Source organism: Glycine max, chromosome 19, assembly GCF_000004515.6.
Source record: "Glycine max cultivar Williams 82 chromosome 19, Glycine_max_v4.0, whole genome shotgun sequence".
NCBI classification, from domain to species: domain Eukaryota; kingdom Viridiplantae; phylum Streptophyta; class Magnoliopsida; order Fabales; family Fabaceae; genus Glycine; species Glycine max.
The window spans coordinates 44,337,576-44,349,879 of NC_038255.2; the positions used below are offsets into that span (position 1 = coordinate 44,337,576).

The window sequence follows — 12,304 nt, forward strand, 5'->3', positions numbered from 1 at the left end:
CAGCGTAATTAAGACCACAGCTTGCACTGTGCGGTGCAGTGATAATCATGAATGACTCGTACACGTTTTCCTGGGGACGTTCACGAGTTTATTTTCTCAACAATTAAATCAAATCGGGCTAGATATCTGTTCGGGACTCGTTTAATTTGGAGTGCTACGCACTTCAATTTCCAACCCCTTTCGTGAATACTATTTGTTGGACCTTAGAGTTGACGTGGTTTGGTTACACGACAATAACAGATTGGTACAAGATCATGACCATAAAGAGAGGCAAGTAAAAACAAGATCATGAGAAATTGCTGCACGATCAATGGAAGCAGGGTCCCTCCACCATTGGACTTGGTAGTGTTATATAGGTGAATATTATTATGAGTTAGATAAATCTCTTAATCTTGATTATTATTCTAAGGGAGAGGGAGTGGTTGGTTGCTAGTTGCTATATGACTTGTGATTCAACTGGTGGATGCCTTTCTTGTAGGAAAAACAATTGTTGTGCCTTTTGTTACGGAATCCAATGCCAATGGATGGTTACGCTACCTGTTTCCGGTCTTCAAATGACTTTGGTGTTTTTAGACTTTAGTTTTAAGGTGACAGTTGAGACTTGAGAGGAAGTGATTGCTAGCAAGAACTTGCAAACTTGAATTCTACTTCATATTTGGTTGGACCCTAGTATTTATGCCTGCAAATGAATTAAATAAGCCTCTTGTTCCTAGGCATTTTAATCCTTTTGTATTGTTCAGTGCACTTACTTGACGGGCAAGTGCAAACAATGATGTATAAATTTAAATTGTATAAAAATAATTTAATTGTAATTTTTACCTTCATAGAGTTTCATTGTGTTGCAGATTGTGCTTCTACATAATTTATTTTTTTGAATTCTTGCCTCCAAAGGTTTAAATGTAGTAAATTTTGTCATTTCATCAATCACTTCCACTTTTGTTAGTGAATAATTGATGTGGTAGCATTGACTATATGTGGTATTAGCATGGATTGATATCATGATAATAATGTGGCATTGACGAGATTACATGACATTAGGGGATAAAATATACAATATTATGAAAAATATGACGGTGAATGTGTGATATTGTGAAAATGAGACAAAATCATATTTGAATGTAGGCTTAACATCAAGAAACTTAAAACATATTTAAACTATTAAATTTTATACGAGTTTTAGGTTAAATTGTAATTTTGATTTTTTATAATTTTTAATTCGTTGTTTTGCAACTTAAAACATAAGTGTAGGAATTAAAGACATGTTTGGAGTGGCTGTGAGTTTTTATTTTTTTTATTTTCAAAATAAAATGTGTTTAACAAAAATGAAGCTAAAGTAATTTTAAAACATTTTTTGAAATACTTTTATGTTCATTCAAAATCAAGAAAAAAGTTTATGAATTTGATTTTTAGTTTAAAAAATACATTTTTCACACTTGAGAATGTTATTTTTTGTTGGGATCACCATTATCATCATTACCAATATCATCTTCATTCTAGTCATAATTAGTTATCACTGTCACAATCACAACAGTATCACCACCATCATTATCATCAATATCACTATAATCATAGACATTGTTACCACCGTCATCACTATCATCGTCATTATTGGTATCTCTCTACCATCACCTTTACTAATATTATCATTATCACCACATAAAAATACTTTTAAACTAATTTTAATATGATATGAAAACTTCAAAATAATTGTATTTGAAAATAATCATGTTTTAAAAACTATTTAATTTTTTTAAAAATTAAAACTAAAAGTTGATTGTTATTTTTAAAAATTATGAAATTCAAAACTAAAAATACCACAGTGAGGACCTAAAATAAATAATATTGAATTAGTTACAAAAATTTAAATAAAACTTTAAAATATTTTAGAGACTTATTTATTTATTTTTTAGTATTAGAGACTAAAATACAGCGATATACAAATTTAATAACTAAATTCACCATTTATTTATTTTTAAAAATTTTAAACAATCCAGTCAATCAATTTTGACAAAAACAAAACACGATCATGGCTGAAGCAAGCAAGAAAGAAGCTGTTGGAGTTCATAGTTGTTACAGGCTGGACGGTGTAAGAGTCTTGTGTGTTCAGTTTAACAAACCGATCAAGCTGTCGTGTGGTGTACCCACTGATCTGTAACCGTGGTCTCGACAACAACAACAACAACAACACTATTGTTCAGAACATAAAAGATCCCAAATAACAAGACCACACACCATGAGTGTCATCGACATTCTCACCAGAGTTGATTCCATTTGCAAAAAGTACGACAAATACGACGTCGAAAAGCAAAGGGACTCCAATCTCTCCGCCGACGATGCATTCGCCAAACTCTACGCCTCCGTCGACGCCGACATCGAGGCCTTACTTCAGGTCACACTTTCCTTCATTCTTTTTCAAATTCATTACTAAATGAGCGAATTTGTGCCCTAATTCATGAGAATTTTCGATTTTTTTTTCATCTCCCAAACATGTGTGACAATGTGTGGAATCAATTTTGTGCAGAAAGCAGAAACCGCTGACAAGGAGAAAAGTAAGGCATCCACTGTAGCGATCAATGCCGAGATTCGTCGAACCAAGGCTAGATTGTTGGAGGAGGTTCCCAAGTTGCAGAGATTGGCTATGAAAAAGGTTGGAACTATGAATTGCATTCAATACATATGATATCTGCCTTAGCTCCGGTTGATTGAATTCGTGAAGTATTGTGATTGTGAATTGTCAAAAAATCTTGTAGCTGGCACTTTCAACTGAAGTGAAGACGCAAATTCATGATTTATGCAGTTATAAAGATATCTAGCTAATAACATGTTATCTGAAAATATTAGTTGTTTACTTTTGTTGAGTTTTATAATAAAATTTGGCAATGAAAAGACAAGTTAAAAACAACATGTTCAACTTCTAGGAATGGAGTAGATTTATTGTTGATTCTGTATGTAGTTCTGACTACTTCCAGAAACTGTTGACTTATTTTATTTGGCATGTATGTTCTCTCAATAGCTTGATTGGAATTTTTAAGAATTAGTGACTTACTGGCACTGGCATGCAAATGCTCTATATTAATAGGGTTATACATTTGTCCAATGAATCGTACGATGTGTTCGCAGGTAAAGGGGCTTTCATCACAAGAATTTGCTGCCCGAAATGATTTGGCTCTTGCATTGCCGGATAGGATTCAAGCTATCCCAGATGGGGCCCCTGCAGCACCCAAACAAACTGGAAGTTGGGCAGCTTCAGCTTCACGTCCTGGAATTAAATTTGATTCAGGTAATTGAAGTTATCCGTGTCTCATTATAGTTTATCAATGGGAGACATTGTAATTGATGGTCCTCCATTCATTTTTGTGTATCATGTCAATTCCAGATGGGAAATTTGATGATGAATACTTCCAACAAACTGAAGAATCAAGTCGATTCAGGCAAGAGTACGAAATGCGTAAAATGAAACAGGCAAGTAACTTTTAGCAGTTGCGACCAGAAAGACTGACAGTTTTTTCTATCGTCTTTTGCATGATATATACATACGTACATACATACATAGATATATACATACATACATATATATATATGTTGAATGTTGTTCTAGACATGGTTTCAAATCTAATTATGTGGACCATTTTTAGGATCAAGGTTTGGATATGATTGCAGAAGGATTGGATACTTTGAAAAACATGGCACATGATATGAATGAGGTCAGATTCCTGTTGTATTTGTCTTTCTTTCTTTTTGTGTTTATTTTCCCACATTTAAGTTCATTATTTATGTACCAAATACAGGAACTGGATAGACAAGTTCCACTGATGGATGAGATCGATACTAAGGTGAGATTTGTGAATTTCTGCCTGCACCCTTGAGCCGAAAAACATGGAAAGGAAATCAAAGTTTTCAAAACTGGAATTAGTAAAGTTAATAGGGAACGGTTTTTTGTTGTCGTTACAGGTGGACAGGGCATCTTCTGACCTTAAAAATACCAATGTTAGACTTAGAGACACAGTGAACCAGGTTTTTTAACTGCAACTCTTAGTCTTAGATTTTCATCAATTTCCAGTTGCATCAGTGACAGATTTTGAGAGTCTTATATGGTTTTTTGTTCTGATCCAGCTTCGATCCAGTCGGAACTTTTGTATTGATATTGTTTTGTTGATTATAATTTTGGGAATTGCTGCTTATTTGTACAAGTAAGGTTCCTATCTCTTTTCTACAGATAAAAATATATGCTAGTCTCTACTCCCTTCTCTTGTGTGGATTTATAGCTCAGTTCATATTCTAGTACTGCCTTGTGTGCCTCTTTTTTACCTGAATACTGGAAATTTGATTGTGTGGATTATGGAATATTTAAATCTTTCTCCCAATGTAGACTTAAAAACGTCAAATTTCATTTCATGACCTTAAGCTGTGTCTTAGGTTAGAAATTGGTGTTGGTTTCTTGATAAAAAGCATTCATTGCATGTTCCTTTTAGAGGGCATTTTTTTCTGGCCTTTAGGGTATGAAAATTCATTCCTGAGAATATTATGATGGGAATGATATTCTTGGGTGTTTTGAATATAATGTGTTTGGTTACCAATTAAAATTCCTGGAAATCTTTTTTGAAATTCCTAGGAGTAATTAAAATGTTTTTGGTTTACAATACACATTTCTAGGAATATATTTTACAATTATCAAATTGCCCCTATTATCGAAGATATTATCTTTTAAAAAAGAAATTGAAGATATTATCTAAATATTATGCTTTCATACAGTTAATATAAAATATGTTGTGTTCATTTTTTAAATATTATTTTAGAGGACTCTATCTTTTTTAATATGCAGTAGTAATAGTATTCGTTCTTTTTAGTTTTTTTAATATATTTATTGGTTGGTAAAATTACTGGTAAGTGGTAACATCAAGATACAAAATAACAGAAATACAGTTATTTTGGTTACTTTGTATTATGATTATTATTATTACTGTTTGGATTTTGAAACACAATAGCCACATTGATAATTATTCTGCAAACCACATCGTCAAATTGCTACATAGCAAGATATTGGCATAGCCATAAACAGAGTGCAAAGGGGAGCTACCCTAGATGAGTCATACCAACATTTGAATACATGCCTGCCATAGAACAAGGGGAACTAGAGCGGAAACCGGAGATTTGAGGAGAAGTTTATGCGGGACATACGAGGGTATTTTAGGAGTTCTGAAAAAAAGTTTTATTCTCACTACTATGCATGGGAATGCATCTTTCCAGACCTATTGTGAGGGAATGAAAATCCGTTGCCACTTGGGAACTCTTTTTTTCCCCTGAGAATGACTTATACCAGGGAATAATTTTTTTCTAAACTCCGATCAAACAGGAATATTTATTCCCTAACCTGTATTCATGACAATGCAGCCTTTACTGTATAAATTATTCTCATTATATTCCCTTCCTAGTACAGCCCCTTTTCTTAGTTTTCTGAAATGCAATTCTCGTTTGTCTTCTTTGTGATCCATATCAAGATATCTTTTATCTCTGCAATAATAAAAATACTAGAATTCTTTGCTTTAATCGGGGGAAGTTTTGGTCTGCTTTAAGTTTGATTAGGCATTCCTTTGAAATTAAAGGAGTATATATGTTTATGCAAGGCTTTATTTTATACATCCAAAAGGGGAGAAGCTCAGTTTTATATAAGTGCGTTGATTATATGTTTTTGTTGACAAATGTTTTTCTACACCTATTTAATGGTGATCTAGTTAATAATAATTAGTCTACCAAATACTTGTGTGATTGTTTCATTTCCATTGCTGGCTTATTGCATAAGAACTTATCTACCGAATCTAGAACTTTAATTTGAAATGGTTATTAGCAACCTTCCGACCAAATGAATTTCTGACTTCTGAGAAGTTAGTAATGATACCAACAGATAAAAAAGCTTAACTACATGTGTAGGGATCATATTAATGTTGTCTTTTGATTTGTTAACCTTGGTTGATGTCTTTATTTTCCACGTATTCACTTGTATTCTCTATTTTAAATATAAAAATAAAAGTTACAGTATGAATCAATTTTCAAAGGCTATGTTGTTGAAATATTGTGTCCCGTCTATACTTAATATATATATATCAAATTGAACCATTTTTTAACTGAAATCCTCAAATTTCTGAGGTGGTTGGTTCTTGTTTCTTTCTTGATAGCATCGTCCAGATTTTTATTTAACATCATGAGTTTGAATTGAGATGGCTTTACTAGTCTTGTGTGTTTCCTTTTGCTTCTTGAGATACCTTCTCTGAGTCTGACTTGCCGTTCTTTTATTGCAGTGTGCTAAAGAAATGATACGGCATAGAAGACCATGGGATCAATTTGTATGGCTTATCTGTATTTCTTGTATTTTCTTCGTAATATAGTGGTGTAGCTCGCGTCTGATTTTTTTAAAACTATATTTTGGAACTTGTCTTGCTACTTGAGAGATGCACTTGTCCTTTATAAACCGACTCTATATGCCGCTATATTATGTCAAACTGTATAGATTTGTACTTGTGTAACATACTAATTCAATGTTTGCCTTGAGGATATTTCAAGTAATCTATTTTCATTTATCCTGTGTTTGAATCAGGAATTTTAAAATTTTAAGGAATTTGAAATGTCTAGAATTTGAATTGCTTTGATTTTAATTTCCTTTATTTTTCAAACAAATGCTTTGTTTGGATAAATCAATTCAAATTTCTTTTATTTTAAATTTTTTGTTTGGATAGGGTAATTTAATTTTCTTTATATGCAAAATTTCAATTTTATATTTTAAATATATTAAATTTTAATATTAAACTTTATAGAAAATAAACACAATCTAAATTTGAAATATTAATTTAAAAATATTTTCAATTTTTAATAATTTATAAATACAAAATATTGATACTTTTAATTAGGGTTGTTTTATCTTACCATAACCAATGATATTTTTAAATCGATATCAACCAAGGCTATTTTTCGATCGACATCAAATAAGGCTTTTTTTGTCAAAGTATGCCGGAAATATTTGTCAGTTGACATCAGTCGGGGTTATTTTTTGGCTAACGTTGATTGAGTCTATTTTTCAGCCGGTGTTGGCTAGATATTTTTACCAATGTTGATTAGGGTTTGTTTGACCGACACCAGCTAGGATCTTTTCGAACAACATTGACCAAGACTATTTTTAGCCAACGTCGGTCTAAAAAATCCTAGCAGACGTTGACAAAAAAATCTATCCAATATTGGTCAACGTTGGCCGAAAAATCCCTAGTCGAAGTTGGCTAAAAAATAGCCCTGACCAATGTCGGACAAAAAACCCTACCCAACATCGGCTATAAAATAGTCTTGGTTGGTTTTGCCTAAAAAATAGCTTTGACCGATGTCGACCGAAAAAACTTTAGTGGATGTCGGTTGTAAGAACCTAGTCGATGTCGATTAAAAATAGTAATGTCTGATGTCGGTCAAAAATACCTAGCTGGTGTTAGCAGAAAAAACCCTAAGTAACATCAACCAAAAAACCTAGCTAATGTGGTTAAGAAATAGCTCTGAGTGATGTCAGTCAAAAAACCCTAGTTGATCTCAGCAAAAAAATCTTAACCGACGTCGGCTAAGAAAATCTAGTTGACATCAACCAAAACACCCTAGCTAACATAAAATAACCCTAGTCGATATTGGCTAAAAATAGTTTTGGCTGATGTTGGCTAGAAAAACCTAACTGATGTCGGCTGAAAAACCCTAACAGGTATCTACTCAAAAGTTAGTCATGATCGATGTCAGTAGAAAAAATCTAGCCAACGTCGGCCAAAAAAATCATTGGTCAACATCAATTGAAAAAACCTGGATGACAACGACCAAAAAAATCCTTGGCCGACGTTAGCAAAAATTTCCCATGACTGACATCAGTGAGAAAATAACCCTAACCAACACCATCTCAAAAAAAATTTAGCCGATATCGGCAAAAAATAGCTTTGGTTGACATCATAAAAAAAAATTCTGACGAAAAAACCTCAACCAACATCAATGAAAAACAACTTATGTCGATATCGATCGTAAAAACTTTGGTTATCCGTAGTTGTGAGTGTTGAACGAGAAAGAGTCGCGAGCAAAAACGTGAGTTAGAATCAGCATCTCTGAAAAAATAATTTCAAATTCTATATTTTTTGAGAGAATTTGAAATCTCACTGTTTTAGTCAATCAAAATGATTCATAGAAATACTAAAAATTAAATCTCTTTTCAAATACTCTATCCAAACAAACTATTTTATCATGAATCATTTTAAATTCCTTGAAAAAATGAATTTCCATGTTAAATTGTTTCATCCAAACACACTATTAGCGTGGAAGACAAAAGGGGATTCTAGAGGTTGAACGAAATAGAAATTAGCGACCTAAAATCACGATGAGGCTAAAATGCAATAAATGGATTGGTATTCATTTTAGGTTTAAATATGTTAAATGATTTAGATAAATGATCGAATTTTATTTTTGGTCCCTAATAAAAAAAATTTGTTGTTGAGTTTCTAATATATTAAAATTTTTATTTTGAGTCTCCATTGTTAGTTAGGTGATGCTCTGACACCATTACAATCGCTGATAATGTTGAAAAGATCAATTTATAAGATAACATGTCATTACTTAACTTACAGCAGAAACTCAAACTAAAAAATTTAATATATTGAGAACTCAAAACAAAATTTAATTATTAATCAGGAACCTTATATATATTTAAGTTTTAATTTTATTTTCATTTGTTCAGCCTCTAATCGATGTTTTTTTTTTCTATAAGATCACTAGTTTCATGGTTTCTTGATGATAATGATATCTTATCAAACCATTAAGAATTGTTTTGGTAGGGTGAAATTGAATGAAATAGCGAAGAAATATTTAAATTAAAGTTGAGTGATTTAGGTTTGAGATTCATTTTTTAAAATTTCTCTTCATTTCTCACCTATTTCTTCATCAAGTTATAAAAGAGAAAATAGAAAGGGCAAAAAATTCATTTCAAATAAATATTTTTTAATTTGCTAATTTTTCAAATAAAAGAAGCAAAATGATAAATCAACATGAATTTAATGTCTTCATTTTCTATTTTACAAATATTATATGATTTTCTCAATTTAAAAATTAATATTATCCTTTTTTTTTCTTCTAAAATTCTAGTCGATCTTGTATTTTAAAACTTTTTTTTTTCAATTAAAAACTTAAGAGTTCAAAGTTCACCATTAGGCATACATGTATCTACTCTAGAAAGTGTTGGCTTGCTTTCTTTACTCCCAAGTCTTGGTCATGTCGCTGGCCAATGATTCCTAACTTGCCCGCTTAAGATACATTTCATCGAAGAAAGTTTGCTGGATGCGTAGTCGCAGCTGAACTCATCACTCCCCATACATTCCGCAAGATATTATGTTAGTTTGATTCGGTAACTTTGCGACACAGATCCAAAAAGGCTTCACAATATGGTTTTTCAAACCGCTAGTTTTCTAGTACATGGGATTTTCACTTTTCAGTATTTACAAATAACGTGTTTACCGGTGATGAAATAAGAAAGGATTTGCAAGAAATACTTCATTCCATAAATTAATCTCAAATCATAATACAATCACCAACTCAGTTGCACTATGATGGCACTTTATTCTACCTCCCATACATCCATCACCTATACACAGCTGAAATAAAATAATATCCTATAACTAAGTATAGCAAATGCCTTACCATTTCACCTTTATACATTATTTCTGCTTACTGAAAAGAATAATCACACACTGCACGAACTAAAACTAACTGCATTCTTTCTTATTTACATATATAGAATTCACTGTATCTCCATCCCATGCAGAAAGAGCTCCACAGGTTCTACGTATTCACACAAACAAGCATGTACATATGAACCTAAACTATTCATGCATATTTCGTAAAGGCCAAGCTATTAAACTCTTGGGGTTGTATGATGGAAGTCCACTGGTCAAAGTTATTGAAATTGTAGCCTTTGTTGACATCTTTCTCAAGTATTTGCTTCCCAACATCAACTTCTTCGTTTAGTTTTTTATTGAGGGGAGCATACAAGTCCAACTCGTTCTCTTCAATGTTTCTTCTCTTCAGAGGATTAAACAAGTCCTCAGCTACAGGTGCTATGAACTGTGCTCCTATTATTATATTATTTAAGTTGCCATCATGCAATGAAGCATATGCTTTCACATCATCATTACAGCCAAAGCTCGAGCTTGAGGCCATGTCAATAGAATTAGGCAGAGCACTCTTAGAAGCCAGAATATAAGGCAACATTGGATATTCACTATGCAGAGAGTTTTTGACTGGTTCAGGATTTGATTTCTCGCTCATTTGTTGAAAGTAGCTTGTTGGTTCATAAATGGGTTCATTTGAGTCTTCCCAAAGGCTTCTTGGGCTGATAGTCTTTTGTCGAACCCGGCACAGCACCCACTCATCCAGCTGAAGCACAGGGACAGAAACAAAAACAAAACCAAGATATTGTCAAAACTTAGATACTATCACTCTAATGGATCAACATGATGCTGTAATCTTAATCTTATGTACTAGTATCTTATCTATTATTTGATCCTGTAATTTAAATGAAGATCTTGTCTATTAGTTACAACTTAGTTTAGATTAAGATAGATTGGATCTCTTGTCAATCAGTTGTACATAGACTCTATAAGTGTACTATACAGTATCAATGAAATGCAATTGAGAATTCCCTCAATAATTTACTCTATTGGTCATAAAATACCACCAAATTGAAAAATTGAACTCATGAAATTGACCTACTCTCATGGTCCCTCCTTGCTTTGAATTGGAGATCGTGGAATCATGCAATCTATACTCATGCATGATCCAGTCGGTTTTCGATCCCTTTGGTGGACGACCCTTGTAGAACACGAGTGCCTTCTTCACAGCAATGCTCTTCATCCCACAGGAAGTGAAAATGGGTTTGTCAGTCCCAGTAGCTTTCCAATAACCAGAAGCAGCTGCTCTATTAGGCCTCACTCCATTGGGATACTTCCTGTCTCTAGGAGTAAAGAAATACCACTCATCCTCCCCAAACAAAGCTTTGCCTGTTCAAAATGAAAAGCTATCATTCCTTTAGTAATTACTACTTCAAGACAATAGCAACAACAATAACAACAAAAGCCTTATCCCACTGAGTAAATACTTCAAGAAAAGAATGAAACACAAACTAAAACAGTGCAATTGCTAACACAGACTTGGGAGCTCCCATGGATTATACTTGTAAAGATCTATTTCTGCTATGAATGAAGCAGGAAGGGGTGATGATGTCACTTTGTTTCTCAGATAGTGAACAATTAGCTCCTCATCAGAAGGGTGGAATCTAAATCCAGGAGGGAGTTGGATTTCTGAATTAGCATCTTTGTCCATGAACATGAAGGTAGGATGCCTCAGGAGGAACAACCTAGGAAATGTATCAATCAGTTACCGATATTATCGATCAAAATGTCTGTAAGCTTGAAACACTGTGCATGGATTATATATATAAGCTGCTTGGCCATGCAGAGAGGGACAATTATTCAGCATATAATACTAAATAGGTGTGTGAAATGAAAAGAGACTGAAAGCAACCCGTTTGTCCCATGTTGTATGACCGACATGCTTCAAACTTCAAAGGGTATGCCAAATAATTTCATCAGCACGGTTACTTAGCAATTTAGGCAAAAGATTGAGTTCTGGGGTCGCCGCAAGTCAGGTTGAATCACACATAGGATACAGCTTGGTTTGAGGATTCAATGGCTAAGTTTGTCAACTTTCCGCTTTAAATTATCCAATATTTCTAAATCAAATAGCTTATATGCCTCAAGTTGCAGGTAATATAGTTGCATTACAAAATTAAAATATAAGCTAGTGGTTCAGAACTTCAGATATGATTGCATATTCATAGGAATGTCCGGGGAAGTCACATCCCTAGGATGGCGCAGAGTTGAACATTTTATCTAGATAGCGTGGCTAACTAACCTATACCTGGTTTTCATTTTTGTACTGGAGTAACTACTTTTGATTATGAGTTAGTACTAACATTAAGTAGCAATATCTACGGATGAAACTATAATAATCTGGCTACTTGATTTTAATAAGAGGAGATAATCTTGATTGGGTGTATTTAATCAGAAAAATAACTATATAAAATTTGTGAAGAAATTATTGCTACAGATCATTGGAGGCATGGCCTAAAAAACACGGACTTGTCAAATCTCAATTGGCTTATGGTAATATTCACCAGAGCCATAATACCTGCTGATCAATTTGTAACTAGCAGCAAAAACATCTATATAATTACTTATTGTCAATCCAT

The 12,304-nt window shown here is 33.1% G+C and overlaps 2 protein-coding genes across 3 annotated transcripts; one reads left to right on the forward strand and one right to left on the reverse strand.

Moving 5' to 3' along the window:
- Nucleotides 1-1,992: 1,992 nt before the first annotated feature.
- On the forward strand, nt 1,993-6,575 carry LOC100804155 (syntaxin-71). 2 transcript variants are annotated; one of them, XM_003554322.4, is made up of 9 exons: nt 1,993-2,389; nt 2,522-2,647; nt 3,121-3,280; nt 3,377-3,462; nt 3,636-3,704; nt 3,789-3,833; nt 3,952-4,014; nt 4,114-4,190; nt 6,297-6,575. In XM_003554322.4, exons 1-9 carry the CDS (start codon nt 2,234-2,236, stop codon nt 6,310-6,312), a joined length of 798 nt encoding a protein of 265 aa, XP_003554370.1. In that variant the 5' UTR covers nt 1,993-2,233; the 3' UTR covers nt 6,313-6,575. The 2 variants fall into 2 exon arrangements, with proteins under 2 accessions (XP_003554370.1, XP_040868560.1); XM_041012626.1 differs by lacking the exon at nt 6,297-6,575 and adding an exon at nt 5,034-6,273 and having other exon boundaries at nt 2,007-2,389.
- A 2,959-nt stretch (nt 6,576-9,534) lies between these two features.
- LOC100788799 (NAC domain-containing protein 2) lies at nt 9,535-11,465 on the reverse strand. Its single transcript, XM_003553498.5, has 3 exons — nt 11,205-11,465; nt 10,768-11,054; nt 9,535-10,431 (listed from the first exon to the last, which is right to left on the reverse strand). Exons 1-3 carry the CDS (start codon nt 11,380-11,382, stop codon nt 9,883-9,885), a joined length of 1,014 nt encoding a protein of 337 aa, XP_003553546.2. The 5' UTR covers nt 11,383-11,465; the 3' UTR covers nt 9,535-9,882.
- Between the last annotated feature and the right edge of the window lie 839 nt (nt 11,466-12,304).

What these genes read in the sequence shown, in the direction of transcription:
- LOC100804155 (XM_003554322.4), top strand. Translation starts at nt 2,234, where the DNA reads ATGAGTGTCATCGACATTCTCACCAGAGTTGATTCCATTTGCAAAAAG. An exon ending in ACATCGAGGCCTTACTTCAG is followed by an intron (nt 2,390 to 2,521) that starts GTCACACTTTCC and finishes AATTTTGTGCAG; the next exon opens with AAAGCAGAAACCGCTGACAA. An exon ending in TGGATGAGATCGATACTAAG is followed by an intron (nt 3,834 to 3,951) that starts GTGAGATTTGTG and finishes TTGTCGTTACAG; the next exon opens with GTGGACAGGGCATCTTCTGA.
- LOC100788799 (XM_003553498.5), bottom strand. Translation starts at nt 11,382, where the DNA reads ATGTTCATGGACAAAGATGCTAATTCAGAAATCCAACTCCCTCCTGGA. An exon ending in TAATCCATGGGAGCTCCCAA is followed by an intron (nt 11,055 to 11,204) that starts GTCTGTGTTAGC and finishes CATTTTGAACAG; the next exon opens with GCAAAGCTTTGTTTGGGGAG. An exon ending in AGCAAGGAGGGACCATGAGA is followed by an intron (nt 10,432 to 10,767) that starts GTAGGTCAATTT and finishes CCTGTGCTTCAG; the next exon opens with CTGGATGAGTGGGTGCTGTG.